Below are 19,572 nucleotides of genomic sequence, written 5' to 3'. Positions count from 1 at the left end.
GCACAAACGGCTGGACAGGTTAGCTACCCCAAGCACATGCCTAGCATCTCAGATGGGCACATTCTCCCATTGTTCGCACAGCTGTGGTTATACACAATTTTTAACTTGTTAGCTTGATGAGAGCTAGTGTGAGTACATCTCCTCCAGCTGAGAATCACACCCCCAGCTCCAAGTGTAGACATACCCTTAGAGAGACTCTTCCTCTCCTCCACTCCACCTAGACCTAAAAACCTTCTCAACAAAACTTTTGTGGAAACCAATACGTCTCCACAAAATGATTCAGCTTCACTGAAGCACCATATTCCAACCAGCTCTAACCCCACCTGCATTTCTCAAGGCCTATTACCAACATTAGTGGGTCAAGCCTCACAACCCCTCCCCCATCCATGATTGGGGAGCAATACAATCCCCATTTCACAGAGGGAGAAACTGGGGCACAGAGGGAGGAGGTGACATGTCCCAAGGAAGCCTGAGACCTAGAATTGAAGCCAGATCTGCTGACTCCCAGATTTGTGTGTCTGCCCCAAGACCAACAAAGAGTGCGTTTTTTAACCCATGAAAGTTTATGCCCAAATAAATCTGTTAGTCTTTAAGGTACCACCGGACTCCTTGTCGTTTTTGTGGATACAAACTAACACGGCTACCTCCTGATACTTGCCCCAAGACCTTCCTTCTTCCCTATGGATTAAATCAATTTAATCTGGTGAATGATATTAATGCAAAAACATTGGAACTAAGTGTTTTGGACCCTGAGAGGAATTTAGTCCTGACTTTGAATGTGTGGCCCGCCAAGATGTGAGGCCCAATCCTGTAGCCCTTGCTTAGCTGATCCAAAGCCCACTGAAGTCAATGGAAAGACTTTCACTTTCCATTGAATCAGGCCAATACAGAAGCAGTCCCATTGCTTTCATTGGAACTGTTCTCAGGAATCAAGAATCTGATTTGGATTTATTCTGTGACAAGCAGCTTTACCTGAAGATGAAGTGATTACGTCACCACCCCATTCATGTTTTGTTGCTCTGACTTGAAAACAGGAAACATGTCACAAATATAATCGTCTAAGCTGCCCTCAGGCACCGCAATGCTGAACACCGACTCTGGGAAGTGATCTCAAAGCACATGGGAGTGAACACTCCCATTCTGGATTGAGATACTATTGTACAGCACGCTGACAGTGAGACAAGTGGAAGGAAAAAATACATAGACCTGATTGTGACAAGACAGATTACACACAGCTTAAGAGGAGATAACTACAGGCAGGGTCCAGTTTGGCATGGGAAACTATTTGAAGAACAAAAAGGGTAGTTTAGGAGACCAGAAATTCAGATTTAATGTTTACATATGAAGAAAGCTAGCTAGCTAGATATTAAATGAATTTTTGTGTTAATTTAGTGCTGACAAATAATGCTAGGCGACTAGCTCCTGAGAGTGAAGTCTTTTGCTTATCTCCAGGTGGTACCAGCATCGGCAGTGGCCATGCAAACTTCTTCCACCACTCTCCCCAACCAATGTTTTGCAAATCTGCCCTAGTTGTACAAATCCACAATCTCATACCTGCTCTCACCTAATATCCTCTGGTCCATGACACACTTTTCTGTTCACTTTTATGCTCTGTGATAATAGGGAAAGAATCAGAAGTAAACCTTCTGGCCTGCAACACATTGCAAACAAAATCTGTAGTTAAAAGAAATGCATAATTACTGCAAGATAAAGCCAATGGGATGTACGGTAAGGGCCAGATTTTCAAAGGTACTTGGGCACCTAAAGATGCAGAAAGGCATCTACTTGGATTTTCAAAAGCACCTAAGCAGCTTAGGTACCGAACTCCAATTGTTTTCAATAAGGCCTCTTTTTGTAGTGTACCATTGTAGTGTATTTGAAGAGCAGCAAAAATTATATCTGCTGTTTTATGTCCCATGAGAAAGCCACAGTGTTAGTGGTTTGAGCATTGGCCTGCTAAACCCAGGGCTGTGAGTTCAGTCCTTGAGGGGGGCCACTTAGGGTTCTGAGGCAAAATCAGTGCTTGGTCCTGCTAGTGAAGGCAGGGGGCTGGACTTGATGACCTTTCGGGATCCCTTCCAGTTCTATGAGATAGGTATATCTCTCTCTATATAGATAGATAGATATATTATTTAACCAAGTTAGGAGCTTTTGAAAATCCCAATAGGTGCTTATCTGTATCTTTAAATGCCTAAATATCTTTGCAAATCTAGCCTGAAGCTCTGTAGATCAGGGTGTACAGGCCAGATCCTGTTTTCAATTACACCAGCAATAAGCTGAAAATCCATGGAGTTACAATGGTGGGAAAGGAAGCAACGTTTGAACCCATGTTCCCTTCTAAGTGCAAAATCTGCCCTCAACTAACCTTTTCAATTTGAATTATTGCAACATCAGGATTGCCATTAGGTGGCAGCGTTGTATGATTTTTTAAAAGTATTTTTATATCCTTTCTTTAACTTTTGACTCTTAGGCCTGGTCCACACTACGCTGTTAAACCGATTTTAACAACATTAAATCGATTTAACGCTGCCCCCGTCCACACTACACTGCTCTTTATATCGATTTAAAGGGCTCTTTAAATCGATTTCTGTACTCCTACAAAACGAGAGGAGTAATGCTAAAATCGATATTACTCTATCAATTTAGGGTTAGTGTGGACGCAAATAGACGTTATTGGCCTCATTATTTTACAGTAGCTACTCACAGTGCACCGCTCCAGAAATCAACGCTAGCCTCGGACCACGGACGCACACCACCGAATTAATGTGCCTAGTGTGGATGCACATAATCGACTTTATAATATCTGTTTTATAAAATCGGTTTAAGCTAATTCGAATTTATCCTGTAGTGTAGACGTATCCTTAACTTCAGAGATGACCACAATGCCAGCAATGTCTAGTACAGAATAATGGTCCATCCTGCAACCCTTATTCATATGGATAGTTTTTAGTCAACTACATAGTCCCAATGAAGTCAACAGAAGTCAATGGGGCTACTTACACAAGTAAGAATTGTTTTGTGTGAGTAAGGGCTGTTGGACTGGACCCCATGTGGGAACAGCAGTGTTGTATAAAGTCTATATACCACAGTGGGGAATGGGGTTGGGATATGGTGGATAGAAATGCTGACTTAGCCACAATAATTACAGGAACTTTTAATCTAAAAGAGAATGAGTTTTCAAGGCAAATTATGACCACAGGCTTCCTTAAAATGATTAAAAATATCTTGCATATTGTGTTTCATTTCTGATTTATATATAAGGACATTTCAAATAGGATTTTAATAGTTATAATCATCTATCTATCCATCTTAACAGCTTGCGCTGTTTATATTGCAGGGGCTCTGGACAAACTCAGAACAAAGAGACAATTCCTGCTCCTTCTTTCTGAACTTCCAGAAGGACTTGGTCTGAGTTTGGGAATGTTTCGGCTTTAAGCTTTTCCTTTTTAAAACGAATCAGAGTAAAGCCCAGGTAGCGTGAAGTGCGTTCACACGAACACTTGTGAGTAGCAAAGGCATCCTCAGAAATTGGAGTCAGTTTGAAAACAGAAAAAAAAAAGAGCCTTCTTTGCAGCAAACGATTCAGTTGGCTCCAGTTAAAAATCTAACTGCACCTGCTATAAGGACCCAAAACGTACGTGGAGAGGCAGTGCAGCCTAGATGCACACAGTATGGATGAGGTCTTTGCTGGATTCTCTTGGGATTGGGCTGACAGTGATGAAATCACAAGCATTAGGCAACTTCTATTTAATGATATGGGAAGCTTATTTCCATATGTCATGGATAGAATTACACAACTCTGTAAAACAGAGTCTTCCCCAAGTGGTTTCTTGTTCTTCTCACTGCTCCTGCAGGGAAGAGCCACTGAAAACCACCTCTATGGCCTCACTAGAAATTTCCTTTGCGAGCAGCAGGCCAACCAATGGAGCAGCGGAGGTGGGGAAGACTTTGGTGACTAGGGTTGTTCTCTGGTTTGGAAGATACTTTATCAGCCTATGAAGAGTGAGGTATTGTGGGAAGAGAGGGGCAGGGCGTGAAAAAGAGGCTCAGATGAACCTCAACACTTTAATGCTAGGAACTGACAATGTTATTAATGGTGCTGACTGCAGTCCCTGAGGCCAGTGCGGGGCACTGAGCCCTTTCCAAAGGCTTCAGTGTCTGGAACTATTAATTGGTAAAGTCCTGTGTAAGTGCTCCTGTGGGTGGTTGTGTAGGGTCTCTTAACAGTGTTGCCAACCCCAAATGTTCAAAAATCCCAGTTGAGTCCAGTCCCCCAAATCATGTGAGTTTAAAAATGAGGGTTTTTAAAAAATAAATATTAGGTCTTTTTACTTGTCTTCTGACTTTTCAGCTGTGAGGTTGCACTTGCTTTATTTTTCCAGGTTTTTTTCATCCACTCAGGCAAGAAAAGTTTTTTTTAAAATTAAAGCTGAGAATCTCATGCAATAGCATGATTCCAGCAGCCGGGGTTTTAAGAAAAACACTAAAAAAAGTGAAAATCTCTATAAACTCATGAGAATCACAATAAAATCACAGGAGTTGGCCACACTGAATAGAAACAAATAAAATCACTCAGTTATACAAATGTCTACAACTGTCCTCTTACGCTGATAAAAATATGGTGTCCTTTCCCTCAAATTCCCTCCTCTAGGGCTTGGTGACCATTGGAGTATACTGGCCAGTTACCCAGAGAAAAGGAGACACTGCAAAATACAAGTCTCTATCTCATGAGGTTATGTGCAACGCTGAAGTGGATCTGATGGATAACTGTCTGTTTAGCTGCTGGAACCATCCTAGCCACTGTGCCATCCGAGCAGTCTCTGAAAACTGAGAGGCAAGGAAAGATCATTCTCTTCTTGTCCCAGGAAAAGCAGCCTAGCCTTTTGGTATGGGAGGTATGTCTTACTCTAGATGGTTTTTGAAGCAAAGCTTTTCCTTTGCAGAACTAAATGGGCCAAACCCAAACCCTGGATGCTGCTCCCACCCCTGAACTGAACTTTCCAGCCTAGGACAAGTTCAGCAGGGGGAATTTCAACATCCTAAACATTCAGTGATACCAGGAACACAAATTACAAGAGTGCTCTGGCAAAATGCCTGTTCTAATCTGTTACACACACTTACCACAGGCCTGAAACCACAAAATGCCTATGGGCTGCATAGGAAACATGCTCTCATGGATGCCCTAAATAAATGGAACTGGGTTCATCTTGACTCATTTATTAATGCATTATAGAAGGAAGGAACTCGGATACCACGGTGATGAAAGTGGTATGAATGCCTACCCAGATGACAGATGTCAGTGCTACTTCTTTAGGCAGCCACTTTTTGATTGGTTAGATGAAGACATGAGTGGAGACATTTGGGGGACACTAGGGATGAACTTATGTTTAAAACAATGGATGAAAGTTAGGACACCTGGTTCTTTTTCCAGCACTGCCAGAACCTTCTTCTTTGACTTTGAACAGTCAATTCACTCCTCTGCCTCTACTTTCTCGCCTGTAAATAGGGGATAATCTTACCTTGCCTAAACAGGGCTCTTGGGATGCTTAATTCATTTGTGTTTGTAAAGTGCTTTGACCTCTTTGAATGGATGGTTCTGTATAATCACAGGCTGTTATTAATCAGCTGTATTGTTTGGGGTTTGGCTAAGGGACATTTTCGCATGCAGGCTAAGCACAATATTGTCATTCCAGTACTTTTTATTTAGGAAAAGTCAGAGGGGTTCATACAATACGCGCTTGTTCGATGCCCCACAAATATAACACAAATGGGGAGCACACCATGCTTGCTGGCTTTACCAGTGAGTTAAAGGTACATTGTATATAAATTTAGCCCAGAATAACACTAAGCTGGAGGGCCAATAAATAAAATTAATACAAATAAATAAATTAATAAATAATAAAAACTGAAAAAAGTCTGCACTGCAGAAAATATTTCTCTGTCATAAGAAATTATAAAAGCCAATTGCATGGCATGATAAAAACTGGGTCACATAGCTTAATTAGACCTGAGAGTTACACCTGGGCTGAACTGGGCCCACAGGCCTTCATCCTGCTGAACACTTAAGCAGAAGCACAGAGGACTATTCACATGCTTCAAGTTACACAGCTGCATTTGTTGGACTGGTGCCACAGAGGTTCTGGGTGTGATCATGCAGAGTGCTGAGTGCCTTCTCCCTGTGTGGTGCTGGGCACCCTCAGCTTTGCTGATGAAAGGCCTGATCCCATTCCTACTGAGGTTCACAGTTACTCTCCCATTGATTTCAACGGAAGCAGGAATTCAGGCCATAAAAGAACTCTTTAGAGAGCCTGATTTAGGACCCAATCCTATGTCTTACTCATGCTGTAGTCAATGGGAGTTTTCCTAAGGTGGCAAGATGGAGCCCTGCAGGATGGCAGTTCTAGATTTCCATCTAATCAGCCTTGTCCATCCAGTCCAATAGGATATCTAGCTCCCCAAGAGCCTTCAGACTTGCAGAGGCTACGTCCATCTGAAAGGGAACAGAGAGAATTGCTCACTTAACAGCTAATGCAGTTATAACAACAGAGGCTCATTTTTAAAGGGCCATTTGATTTCCCAACAAGGCCCCAGAATCACTGTCTGCAACCAAGATAGCAATAAATATTCAGTTGCCACTCTGACAAACGATGAAAATAACTCTCACATGTGATCTCATGCATGTGCGTGCGTGCGCTCACCCACGCCCTCCCGCCCCTCCCCATCCTCACACTGAACCTCAGCTGCTTGTTTCATCTTCTCTTTTTTTATTTTAAAGTTAATTTTAGTGCTGATGAAAGGTGTCAGCCTATTTGATGACTGGCTTTGGGAGGCAGAGCTCCTCCAAAGCAACAAAGATCTTCCCTACCCTGTGAGGGTGAGGCCACATAACCCAGAAATCAACCAAGCCTGGGGAATCAACAATGAAAAAATAAGGCTGAGAGTGAAGGTCATAGGATCAGAACAAGGGATCCAGGAAGGGACACTGAGCAGATAACCCCAAACAACACGCACTGCTCTGAAGAGTCTGTGAGTGCTACCTAGAGGAACTCAACGCATTGACATCTCTGAGGACTAATGGCCTTTTTACATAACACAGAATAGTTACAGCATGGGCAGCTGCAGAGCAAGGGTACGTCCAGATTACCCACCGTATCAGCAGGTAGCGATGGATTTTTGGGGGATCGATATATCGCGTCTCATCTAGTAGCGATATATCAATCCCCAAACACGCTCCTGTCGACTCTGGAACTCCACCGGAGCAAGTGGCAGTAGTGGAGTCAACACAGGGAGCCACGGACGTCGATCCAGCGTGGTGAGGACGGGAGGTAAGTCGGATAAGATACTTTGATTTCAGCTACGGTATTCCCATAGCTGAAGTTGCCTATCTTACATCGACACCCCCCCCCCCCCCTAGTGTAGACCAGGCCCAAGAGTCTTACAGGGCACTTCCCATCAGAGGTAATCCAGAGAGGAAAGATAGCATCCCAAGTCAGCAGCATTTCAGCTGTCATATAATAAAGCCAGACTCCTGCTTCCAGCACGAGAAGCTCTCTGCACATGCATTAGCTACGTCAGAAAGCAAAGAGTGATTCACCTTTTCATACTGGCTCAGGATTTGTCCACATTTATGCTTCACATCCTCTCCACAGTGGCACATGCTGACTTCATTCTGGACAGGGATAAAGGGAAGGTAATTAATGACAGATACACAGGCATGAACAATACCTCATTGTAGAGCCAAGTTCTGCTACCCTTACTCACGCTGAGTAGTACCATACTTCTCAAGTAATCCCGTGGGATTCCTCCCAGAGTAAGGAGCTACTCAGGGCAAGTAACGGGGGTGGAGTCTGGCCCATAATTAGAACTTGTTCTATATATTATTGGCCAGATTTTCTACCTCACTGTAAATCCAGAGTGATTCTATTCACTTCAGCGGCTTTACACCAAGTTTGCACTGGCATGGCTGTGAGCAGAATTTGGCCCAGTCCCTCTGACTTACACAGAGCCTCAGCTCCTTCTTGATGCTGAGAAAGGCGTTGGCTATGCTGCTGACCTTCCTGCTGACGAGGGGACTGGATGCCTTGCAGTGATTGAAAACGGTAGCCAGATAAAATCTTAGCAAGTGACGAAGGAAACAACACCTGTCCACTGGCTAAAAAGAAAATCATCTCATTACACAGGGGAAAAATCCTTGTTAAAACCAAGGAGTCATGTATTACATAGCCATCTGTCTACATGACACCCAAGTATATGGATGGAATGCTACACAAGGACTTAAATGTTGCATTGGTCTTATGCTAACCCTCTACACATGTATAAATTTAGCCCTCGGCAAACTGTGCCCCACTTAACTTCCTGCCCCAAAGAATCCACATATCTAGTCCTAGACCAGGGGTAGGCAACCTATGGCATGGGTGCCAAAGGCGGCACAAGAGCTGATTTTCAGTGGTACTCACACTGCCTGGGTCCTGGCCACTGGTCTGGGGGGCTCTGCATTTTATTTATTTTTAAATGAAGCTTCTTAAACATTTAAAAAAACCTTATTTACTTTACATACAACAATAATTTAGTTATATATTATAGACTTATAGAAAGAGACCTTCTGAGAACATTAAAATGTATTACTGGCATGCGAAACCTTAAATTAGAGTGAATGAATGAAAACTCGGCACACCACTACTGAAAGGTTGCCGATCCCTGTCCTAGACCCTCACTCATACAAGTAGTTCTTACTCACATGAGTAGCCCTTTGACTTTAGTAGGACTAAATAAGGTTTTAAACTGCTGCCCTTCACCATAGTATCCATGCACCTGACTCCTTTATGGTCACTAGGGCTGGATCCTCAATGAATTCTAGACCGATCTGGGGGGGAAGGGAGAGGTGCGGAGAGATAGGGAGGTTTGAGCATCAAAGAAGGTACAAATCAAGACTAAGTAACAGGATGTGGAGAAGAATCCAAGCCAGACCCTCTTTCAAAGGCTGTTATACCTCAAATTCCATCTTCCCCATCTCCAAATTCACCTGGCCAGTAGATAGAGGTTGTACGTACCTCAGTGTCTTGCAAAGAATATGATTTGTGTAAGATTCTGATGTCAGTACGTTCATCTTTGGATTGCTGAACAGGAAGGGGAAAGAAATAAAAATAATCAGATAGACATGTCATTGTGGGAAGGTTTGCTTTTACAAGTGATCTTTCAATAGCGCTGCTCAGCAGGATTCTGAGCTACCACTGCAGATGCATTTCCAGATAGTCCATACTCACAGTCATTTCTTTAATGGCTGCAAAGCTGTGCCTTATTTCATGGATATTAACAGAGATCACACAGTGGCCCAAGTGGAGTCTTTTGAGGCTGGCACTGAGTTTCAGACACAGCAGAAGTGTAGCAAAGATGACACGGAAGAGGCAAGAACTTTTCATTTCTCTGCAGGTTACAGAAACTCTCTTCTAGCTGTGACAACTGTTCAGTAGGAAATAAAACATTGCTCATTGGGTTACATAGTCAAATCATTATTTTGCAACATAGAAAACTAATGCTGTGAACACTGGGGTTCAAATTCAGAGTGGAGTCCTGTGTCTAGAGGGAGATTAAGTTACTGTAGGCTAACCCATCTTCGTCCCTCCTTTCCTTCCAACATACATGTTACACCTGCTAAGACATTTTCTACATTCACATAGACTCACTTCAATTCATCCATTTACCAACGTGCCACTGACATGTCCCTTTAGACGTCACTTCTACATTTGTAACCCTGAACTTAGATAGACGGATGAATGGAAGGAAAGCCAGAGAGAAACAGATGCAGGAACCATGCCAATTATTTCAAGGAGTGATAGAAATGTTTGGTTTATTGACTGTTTCTTGCTTGTATTTCAATATGCACACCGGGATCTGAAATTAGGAGACTGTATAGAAATAAAGGGCTGGAAGGGACCTAAAGAGGTGTCTTGTTCATCCCCCCCATGCTGAGGCACCAAGATTCTGTTGCTCCTCAGGAAGGAGAGTGAACACCTCAGAATCCCATAACAGTGTCACACAAGGAAATTCAACCTTATTGAACCAAATTCTCTAAGCATCTGTACATGCTATCTATTTCAATGGGAGCAGGTCCCGAATGGAATATGAGGCACAGCTAAACACTTAAAGCTATGAATGCATCCACTTTTTTTTGAGACATCATAAACCCCCGGAAAGCGATTAGGGAATTTGTCACCTTAAAGTTTTATTTCCTTGTATGACATTGTCACAGTTCATCCTCTTCCCTGGGAGGAACAGAAACTTGGTGAGTTAGGCACTGCCCCATGATTAATGGTGTAATGGAGATAGGCAAGTGGATGAGTTGATGGAATGAAGTTGAAATTCATCCCCCGGAGTACACCAGAATAAAGCCTACCACCACTTCTGTCCTCTTTTGGTCTGGGACCCTCTTCATAGGATTCCATTGCCTCTCATGCAGCTGAGTCATTTTATTGACATTTTACACAAAGCATTAAGACTTTTAAAAATAAATGGTGAGGTGGCCTCGTTCTGCAGGTACTTGGGGAGAAGGATTAGATAAGGAATGGAGGGGGTGCAAGATGCCAAAATAAGGCTGAGTCCATATTACAGAGCCCATTAGTTATGGGCTACGCTACACCTGTGGTTTTCAACCTTTCCAGACTACTGTACCCCTTTCAGGAATCTGATTTGTCTTACGTACCCCCAAGTTTCACTTCGCTTAAAATCTACTTGCTTAAAAAATCAGACATAAAAATACAGAAATGTGTCAGCACACTACTGCTGAAAATTGCTGACTTTCTCATTTTTACCATGTAATTATAAAATTAATCAATTGAAATATAAATATTATACTTACATTTCAGTGTATAGTACACAGAGAGCAGAATAAACAAGTCACTGTATGAAATATTAATTTGTATTGACTTGGGTAGTGCTTTTTATGGAGCCTGTTGTAAAACTAGGTAAATATCTAGATGAGTTGATGTACCCCTTGAAGACCTCTGCATATCCCCAGGGGTACATGTAACCCTGATTGAGAACCACTGGTCTATACTATACAGGCTTTGCCAATACAGCTAGACGCAGCTTATCCCTGCAGGAGTTCTTCTGCTGACACAGTAATGCCACCTCCCCAAATGACATTGACTATGCTGATGGAAGCATTTGTTTGTCAGCATAGTTGCACCTACACCAGGGAGTTTGCAGCATAGCTATGCTGGCTGGGAGCATGGCTTTGTCTCACCCCTGAACAAGATGGCTATGCCAATAAACATTCATAGGGTAGACCTTGATGTAGATAAGCCCTCAGTCTCTCTGTTCACCATCTGCAAAATGGGAACTGCAGCATTAGCCTACCCCACAGAGGCATTGTGACCATAAGTATATAATAGAAATTGTGAAGTTTTTAGATACTATGGTGAAGAGGGTCATATAAGTATCGTAGAGAGACAGACAATGTCTAGTCCTATATTCAGTGGAACAAATCCATCTGTTTTAATTCTACTGAAGTTACACCAAGGCTTAATTTGACCTAGTGCATCAGTCTAATGCGTGTTTATACTTAACTGATGTGTTTATGGATAACTATATACATGAACTACACAGAGCTAGTACTGTAAAAGGATATAAAGGAAAAAAATCTCTCACCTTGTTTTAAGATGTGTTCTGTCTTGTCTTGTCATATATCATCTCTCCAACGCTGAGGTTGCTTCCCATTTATATACAGGTGAGAAAAAGGAAATGAAATTAAAGGTGGAATCCCCATGGGATTTCTGCTTTGCTGTCGACCATCCATTTCCTCACTTGGCTTACATTCAGTATCTTGGAAAGGTTTATATATTTTGCATAAGGATATCAAGCACTTTAAGAAATGCCCGGCAAAACATTTCCTGAGAGTGCCCATCTTCGCAGTCCTGTCCATTGGAGACTCAAGTGACTTGCTTCCTCATTCCCCTTAGAAGGAAAAAAAACACATTGAGATACAGTGGTAACCTTAGACTACAAATCAACAGCAGCAAGCCGAAGCTAAACATTCCAGACATCGCATCAAAATCTCCTTTTGGTTTCCAGATTGCAGCACCTGTGACGTGCACCTAAACATCCTTAACTTCTTTAGAATCGCTTATTTCTTCCCTTCTATCAGCGATACCAGTATCATATGCAACTGGCACCAACAGGCTCTGGCCACTATTCCAGCCCCTAGCAGGAATAACAGCTGAAGGGAACTGCATGGCAGCCTGGTACACTGGACCTAGGCTGGGACAAGATGAGATCCATCTCCACGACCTCTCTGCACTCTACCTGCACAGGCCCCAGATACTCAGGCTTTGTGTGGTTGGAATGAATCTGGCTCATTTACAAATGTGTAATAAATACCTCCTGCACAGGACAGACATCACTAGGTAGCTATTTTAGTCACCTTTATAACCCTACCTGTCAGACCACTGCACCCACTCCCTGACTAGGGACTAGTAAGGATGAGTGAAATATTCATTTTTTCCATTGCGATCAGCATCACAGTAAAGGATTACGAGCTGTTTTTTCTCTCAGGGCAGGTAACATTTCATGGCCATTGTATAAGGCTGCAATGGACGATGCCATCCTCCAGGTATGCATCCCTCAGGAACAAATTCCCCCATTGCAAGTCAATGAATAATCCATGTGAAAACATACTGAGTGCATATACTGTAAATTGTAGTGGGTGAAATTTTTCCCCGGGCAAATCCCCCATGTAACCACAACAAACATCTGTGTACCACTTAAGTCTCACCTAAATTCTACTCTGAGCACTTCTATGGGACTCAAGAGCAGCAAAGCTGCACAAGCTGAATTTTAGCTCTTATGTATTGTTCCCTTCGCAGATGCAGCTGACAGAGAAACAAGCCATATGCAATGCATAGGATCTTATAATATGCACCATTGCTAACTCTTGTGACTTCATAGTAAGTCTTATGATACTTGCAGCTGATTTTTTAATTCCAGCTCCTAAAGTCATAATTATGCAAGACTCTCCGTTTTCATGTAAATAAAGTTTCTAGCCCTTATGACTGGAGTCAAAAGTTTGAAAAACGTGACACCTAAAGGCATAAAACCGAGAAGGCAAATATGAATCCTGCGTTCATTATTTTTCAGAGTGTCATGGCTTTAAAAGCAATCTCATTGGGACTGTGTGACAGAGTGCTCCACTCACCACTAGGATGGCACCTCCTCCTAGTGACACTGGCTTAGCTCATCAGGTCAAAGCCCATTTCCACAGTTGCACACCATCACTCTGTCGCGCTCTCTGGTTTGCAGCCCCTCTCTCCCTCCAAGAACCACAGCATCTGCTTCATGACTCAGCCCTCCAGCCAGCTCACTCAGTGTTCCCCCCTTCTGGGGTATATCAAAGTCTTTCCTTGAGCTGTCCTAGGCATTCTTCCCATTCACTGCCCCAGGTAGGGCCGGCTCCAGGCACCAGTGCAGCAAGCAGGTGCTTGGGGTGGTCAACGGAGAGGGGAGCCACATCTGGCTCTTCAGCAGCAATTCAGCAGCGGGTCCCTCATTCCCTCTCGGAGGGATGGACCTGCTGCCGAATTGCCACTGAAGAATGAAGCAGCGGCGATGGAGCTGCCGCAGAAGTACCGTTGATCGTGAATGTGGCTTTCCCCCCCACCACCACTTGGGGCAGCAAAAACCCTGGAACCGGCTCTGGCCCCAGGTGCCACTCCTTCAGTGGCTGGTAGAGAAAACCAGGCCTCCCCTCTGCTCCAGGTTCCAGTCCAGGGACCCTCAACCCAGCAGTTCTGGGCTTTACACTCCGAGCCCTCTTTTCTCCTTCCCTGGACTGCTTCCTACCATTCCTAGTTCCTCCAATTTCTCTGGGAGTACCAGCTCCAAACCCTTCTCCCAGGGAGTGACTGCTGCCCCTGTTTGTTGCTAGCGTCTTGGCTTTATAGGCAGCCTCTGTTCCTGCCCAGCTGATCCTGCTGTCAATCAATTCCCTGCTCCCTGGCTCTATTTGGCCCTCTTCCAGTCTTGTGTGAGGTGGACACCCCATCACAGACTGACTCAGGAATTCTGAATATGTGGGGCTGGCAATACTGAATGTGTATCATCAAAGAAAACATATCAAATAAGTCACAAACAAGAATCAGATACGTAATTGTTGGGAAGTTTCACAAACACAGACCAGGCAGAATTAGCATAATTTTGAATAATGTTTATTTAAGATGAGTGCAATTGATCAGTACAATATATACTTATTGAGTGTCTTGCAGATAACATAATACATATGGGAAGAACACAGTTCTTTTTCTGTTTGAGAATAAATTATCTTACATAGAAAATGGTTTCACATGTAGAGACACAATGACACTAAGCATTATTTCAAGAGATAATAGTAATTCTTTTGTGGTTTAAAAAGAAAAATTAGGGGACTGTGATGAGGCAGCTGCCCCTCACTGGCTGGGAAAGGGTTAATAACAGCCCTTGGAGAGGCTATGCAGAACCCAGCCAATCAGAGAAAGGCTTAGAAGTAGCCAATCAGGACCAGGCTGGGACCTATAAGAAGGGCTGCAGGGCAGCCTCTCCCTGGAGCTTGAGGGAGAAGGCCTGGTTGTCTGTAGAGAGAAGTACCTGGGACAGAGCAGTGCTAGGCAGGGCCAGGGGAGCAAGCAGAGCTCCAGCCTGGACTGCAGTTTGCCCCTGAATGAGGGTCTGAACTAGGGACTGCAGTTCGCTACTATGGTGAAAGGCTGAGCAAAGGACTGCTGGTTGCCTTGGAAGGGTTGTGCCCTGAAGAGAACGCCATGGTCTGGGGGTGACACAGGTCCCCACAAACAGTCTTGATGGAAAGTGAGACACCACCAGGGGGGCGCTCTGCTGCTGGACAGAGCTAATTCCCAGAACAACCAGGAAGAGGTGCCATGGTGATGAGCATTACCTTTTATAGGGACCAATCCTGCAAGCCTTCCCCAGGGTGTAGTCCTGCTAGTTTCAGTGGGAGTTCACTACCTGAGGGGGTCTTGTAAGTGGAGCCCTAGGGTTGTAAGCATCCTTCTTGACTAATATCTAGATTGAAGTAGCTCCCAAGATGTGCTGTGTGCTTTCCAAACACAGATGAAGATACAGTCCCTGTCCCAAAGAGCTCACAATCTAAACAATAATTTCATTGCATTGCTACAAGAGACTCATCTAACCACAACTAAAAAGAATAATTAAAAAAACTACCCTAATAGCAGAGAAAGTCTTTCAAGGCTTATCAGGAATATAAGTGCTGTGATTTGAAAAACCACACGTGAGCTTGAAATAACTCGTTCTTTATGCAAGATGATGTCTAAACATTTAAATTACCAATTCAAATCAACAGGAAGACCCTCAAAGAAAGTTGGATTTAGACCTTATTCCCCACTCATCACCATGGCAGCTGAACAACTTTAAAGGACCTTTAAAAATAGCATGTTGGTTATTGCATTCTGTTCTCTAATGAGCCTTCTCCATCCAGTCTAGCAGGATATCCAGCTCCCCAAGGGATTTCATTGCTGCAGAAGCAGTGTTCAGCTGGAAGTAGATTGAAAGAAATATTTGGTAAATAATGATGGCAATTTGAAATGAGCGAAAAGGAACCTGAGTCTTTGCGTTAGCGGATAAAGTCTCATCAATTTACCTGTCCATAATTGGTGAGAATTTGTTTATATTTCTCTATTGCTTCCTCTCCACATTCACACACATTTTGTTCATTCTAGAAAAATAAGAGCAAATTCATTAGGCTTTTCTCTTTTAATAAGCTGTGGCTTTCTGATTAATATGGAGACTCTTTTATAGGCTAGCTCTTGCTAAACTGTGCAAAATACGGCATTCCCTTAAATCAGACTGCCTCATCCAAGGATGAAATTTGCCCCGTAGCGAGGGTTTGCTCAAGATCCCAATTGAATACTATTTTGCAGATTCAGATAGGAGCTATGTGGTGCAAGGGTAAATCTCAAAGATTCACAGTGATGAGTACATGTGAACAATTCTTTTCATGGTGTTTTGATGCTTCTGTTCCTTGCTGAAGCCCCTAACAGTATGAACTCTCTCTTTTAAGCAAACTTTTTGGAACCTCAGGAAACGTTCCGGCTGGTTTATTTAATCTATACCAAGTTTGTTCATATCCCTCATGTTAATGGATTTAACATACATTTTAGAGATAACCAGAATTTATTGAAACCTGACATACACATTGTCTGAATTTCTTCTTGATGCTGAGGAAGGAATTGGCTATGCTGCTGATTTTCCGGTTGACATGAGAATCCTCAGTCTCACAGTGTTTGAAGACCTTGTCCACGTAGAATCTTAACAGGTGATGGATGACGCAACATCTATCTGCAGGCTTAAGAGAAATAGTATTTTTTATTTTTAAGTGCTTTAGAAAGTGCTATAAAAGAACCTATAATCAGTGACCACTTCACCCATCACTAAAATGCAGCCATCTTTGGTGCTAAACATGGCAGTTGAATGGATAATTTTTTTTTAAATTCTGTTTGATACATTTTGCTACAATGTTTACAATGGATTTAGGATAGATTTTCAAAAGCACTCAGCTCCCAAGAGGACTGTCCTAGGGCAGCCCCTGCCTGGAGTGACTCTCCTGCGGCAGGCCACAGCATGATAGTCACGCCTGCCTCAGTTTCCCCTTCAGAGTCTTCAGTAACTCTATGCAAGCTCTCTTGACACAAATGTACCCTCCTCAGGGCTGGTTTATAATCAGACATTGGGAACACCATCCAAACAAAAGACCCAAACACATGTAGTTCATTTCTCACCCCAGTGCAAACAGTCATTAAGATCACCCGACATCTTGTCTCATGATGCCCCACATCACACACCAGCACCTTTGACCATGCCCAGTCTCTTCAGCCATCCTCCTCTGTCCTTGTACCAGGACAGCCACCCCAACCCTTCCTATTGGAGTGTAACTTCTACTCTTCCCAGTGGGAGCCCTCACAGCCTCTCTGCTGGAGATTGTCTTTACCAGGGGAGCATCCCTCACTCCCCCAGCCCTCTCATGGCTCTTCTGGGTCCAGCTCTATGATCCTGGAGACATCAGCAGGTAAGCTCCTCCACTGCTCCCCTGCCTTCTTTCCTCGGTTCTGGCTCAGAGCCAGCAGGTAACTCCCTCTGTTGTTCCTCCTGCCTTCAGCCTCCTCCAGTCCTGCCTCTCTGGCGTGGGGACACCAACCTGCAAACGCCTCTTGCTGTCTCCTGCCTTCAGCTTTCTCCCAGCTCCTAAGCATACAGTGTCTGTGGCAGACCTCACCTGCCCCCTGACTCCCACTGAGGCAGCTCTGATTCAGCAGGTCTCTCTTACTTATTGGGTCTCCCTGTCTCTGATTTGCCCTAGTCTCTTATAGTCCCCAGGTGCTGCCTTGCCCTCCTAATTGGCCAATGGGATCACCTGTCCTGGCACAAGGGAACTGGACTGACTTCATTCATGGGAGATGGTGTGGAGGGGACATAGCCACCCTGTGACAAGGACCCATTAAGGCACCTAAACAAGTTGCCTGACTTTCAATAGTGAATAGCGAGAGCTGTTGGGTGCTCAGCCCTTTTGAAAATACATCCTTTCATTGCTGCAATGTGCCTGGAGCTTGGGAAACACACAAACTTTCAAACCTCCTAGCAAGTGAAGAATACATGTGAGGAAAACAACTTAAATTGGTAGGGAAATGTTGGTGTGAAGAAGGTTATTACTCAAGTTGGAATATGATCAAGTTGCCAGGGTTATCATCCGTACCAATTAGGAAAAGTTCTATAGGATTTTAATATCAACAAGCAGCCAAGAACTTGGCTACGCGTCTCTTCCAAAAGATGATACCTCCAGCTGTACAACACCTTCTAATACATCTGAAGCTATTTATAAATTATCAGCACCAACACCTTCCTGCAGCACCTCTGAGTAGCCTCCCATCCCAAACGCTGATCTAGCCTGAGGCTCTTTCACTTGTGAGAGCTGAAGAGAATCACACCCAAAGAGATACAACTACAGTAATATACTGAGCAAAATGGTTTTGTCCCCTGTTCATTATCCAATACTATCAACATGAAATCTTGTTTTCAAAAGAACTGGCTACAGCAGCAGGGAGTCATCTCTCTTAATTCATGTAACCAGCCCATATTAGTCCACTTAGCTATGTACTGTACATGTATTCATACTGCAGCTGCACGGGAACCAGCATTTCTGCTTCAGGGTAAAGTCTGCTATTTTGAAATTTGTTTTCATTCTGAATCAAAAGAAAAATGTTCAATTTCTAAATTTCTTGTGAAACAAAATTTTAAAAACTGTTTCAGGTCAATCAAAATGTTTCACTTTGATAAAATCAAAATGTTTCATTTCAATTTCAGCTTTTCTATTTTAAAATATTTTATCGCATAAAATAATATAAATTTTGAAATAAAAATATGTTCTGAAACAAACAAACAAAAATCAAAATGTTCTGTTCCGAAAAGGTCACTTTGTTTTAATTTTTCTTTTTCTAAACCAAATGTTGTTGAAATCAACACATTCCCATGGAAAATGTCTGAGTTGACAAAACACTATTTTCTGGTGGAATGATGTTCCCTTGGAACTTTTCAATCAGCACTAATGCACACCTTTGTGGAATCTTACAGTCAGCCTTGAGAAATGGCCCACTTAAAATCAGCTGTAAAGGATACATTCAGCAAAGGCAATAATGGTACCTACAGTGAAATTGTGCAGAGAGTATGGGTATGACAAAATGCTTATGGTTCGGACGGCGTCTTTGGCTTGCTAAACAGAAAGAGAAAAATATAATGATGTTAATGCATATTAGCTACCAGGATGTTCAGACAGAGCTAATTCATACAGCATATAAACAGAGCTTTTCTTCTTAAAAACTGAAAGTCAATTACATGTTGGTGATTGATGATCTCATGAGAGTGAAATCTGCTTGACACTCAGGTTCAGCATGCTCATCCGCACATCTCATCTCTGACTTGGAGGGATCAGTGCGGGAGAGAAAGAGTTCAGCCTCCAAGACTCATTCTGTCCTTGGCCACTTTACTGAGACTGCCCAATGAACTGTTTTGTTGTCTGTGGAGTGTGGCTGCTTTTGTTTTTTTAAACTCACAAGGAACTGAACTGAGAGCCACCAAAACTCATTTCACAAATGGGTCACTTAAGAGACATCAGATGGTGGCAACTTTGGGGGCCTGATTCTCCATTACCCTGCACTTCGTGTTGGCATTTATACCAGTGTAAAGTGCTAACACAGCTGAACAGTAGCATTATACACCCACTTTGCACTCCCGTAGTGATGAAAATGACTGCACAAAGTGTGGAGCAAGGAAGAATCTGTCCCCGAGTCACTACTAAAGCTCCATATTGCAATCTTCTGAGCCACCCGGTCCTCAGATAACCGATTTAAAAGAGATATTGGTTGGTCAAACCATAACTGTCCAGGCCTTTCTACAGCTACAGCGCATGGGGCAATACTTACAATGGTTGCTTTGATTGCTGTGAAGCTGGCTCTAATTTCATTAATATTCATTGAAATCATGCAAGGTCCAAATTGGAAGATTTTGTTCCCAGTAGTT

The 19,572-nt window shown here is 43.1% G+C and overlaps 1 protein-coding gene across 1 annotated transcript; it reads right to left on the bottom strand.

Annotated features, from left to right (window-relative positions):
• Positions 1-6,412: 6,412 nt before the first annotated feature.
• Positions 6,413-19,535, bottom strand: LOC115651274 (interleukin-20-like). The gene is made up of 5 exons (XM_030562212.1): positions 19,476-19,535; positions 9,051-9,116; positions 8,000-8,152; positions 7,595-7,669; positions 6,413-6,490 (listed from the first exon to the last, which is right to left on the bottom strand). Exons 1-5 carry the CDS (start codon positions 19,533-19,535, stop codon positions 6,413-6,415), a joined length of 432 nt encoding a protein of 143 aa, XP_030418072.1.
• Between the last annotated feature and the right edge of the window lie 37 nt (positions 19,536-19,572).

Source organism: Gopherus evgoodei, chromosome 4 (genome assembly GCF_007399415.2).
Source record: "Gopherus evgoodei ecotype Sinaloan lineage chromosome 4, rGopEvg1_v1.p, whole genome shotgun sequence".
In the NCBI taxonomy this organism is placed as follows: Eukaryota; Metazoa; Chordata; order Testudines; family Testudinidae; genus Gopherus; species Gopherus evgoodei.
The sequence above is the reverse complement of the archived record's forward strand: the minus strand, read 5'-3'. Positions and strand labels throughout refer to the sequence as shown.

Excerpts from the sequence above, each read along its gene's own strand:
- LOC115651274 (XM_030562212.1), bottom strand. The coding sequence starts at position 19,535 with ATGATTTCAATGAATATTAATGAAATTAGAGCCAGCTTCACAGCAATC. Across the intron at positions 9,117-19,475 it reads CAGCAATCAAAGCAACCATT|CAATCCAAAGATGAACGTAC; the intron begins GTAAGTATTGCC and ends CTTCCTGTTCAG. Across the intron at positions 7,670-7,999 it reads AGAAGGAGCTGAGGCTCTGT|AATGAAGTCAGCATGTGCCA; the intron begins GTAAGTCAGAGG and ends ATCCCTGTCCAG.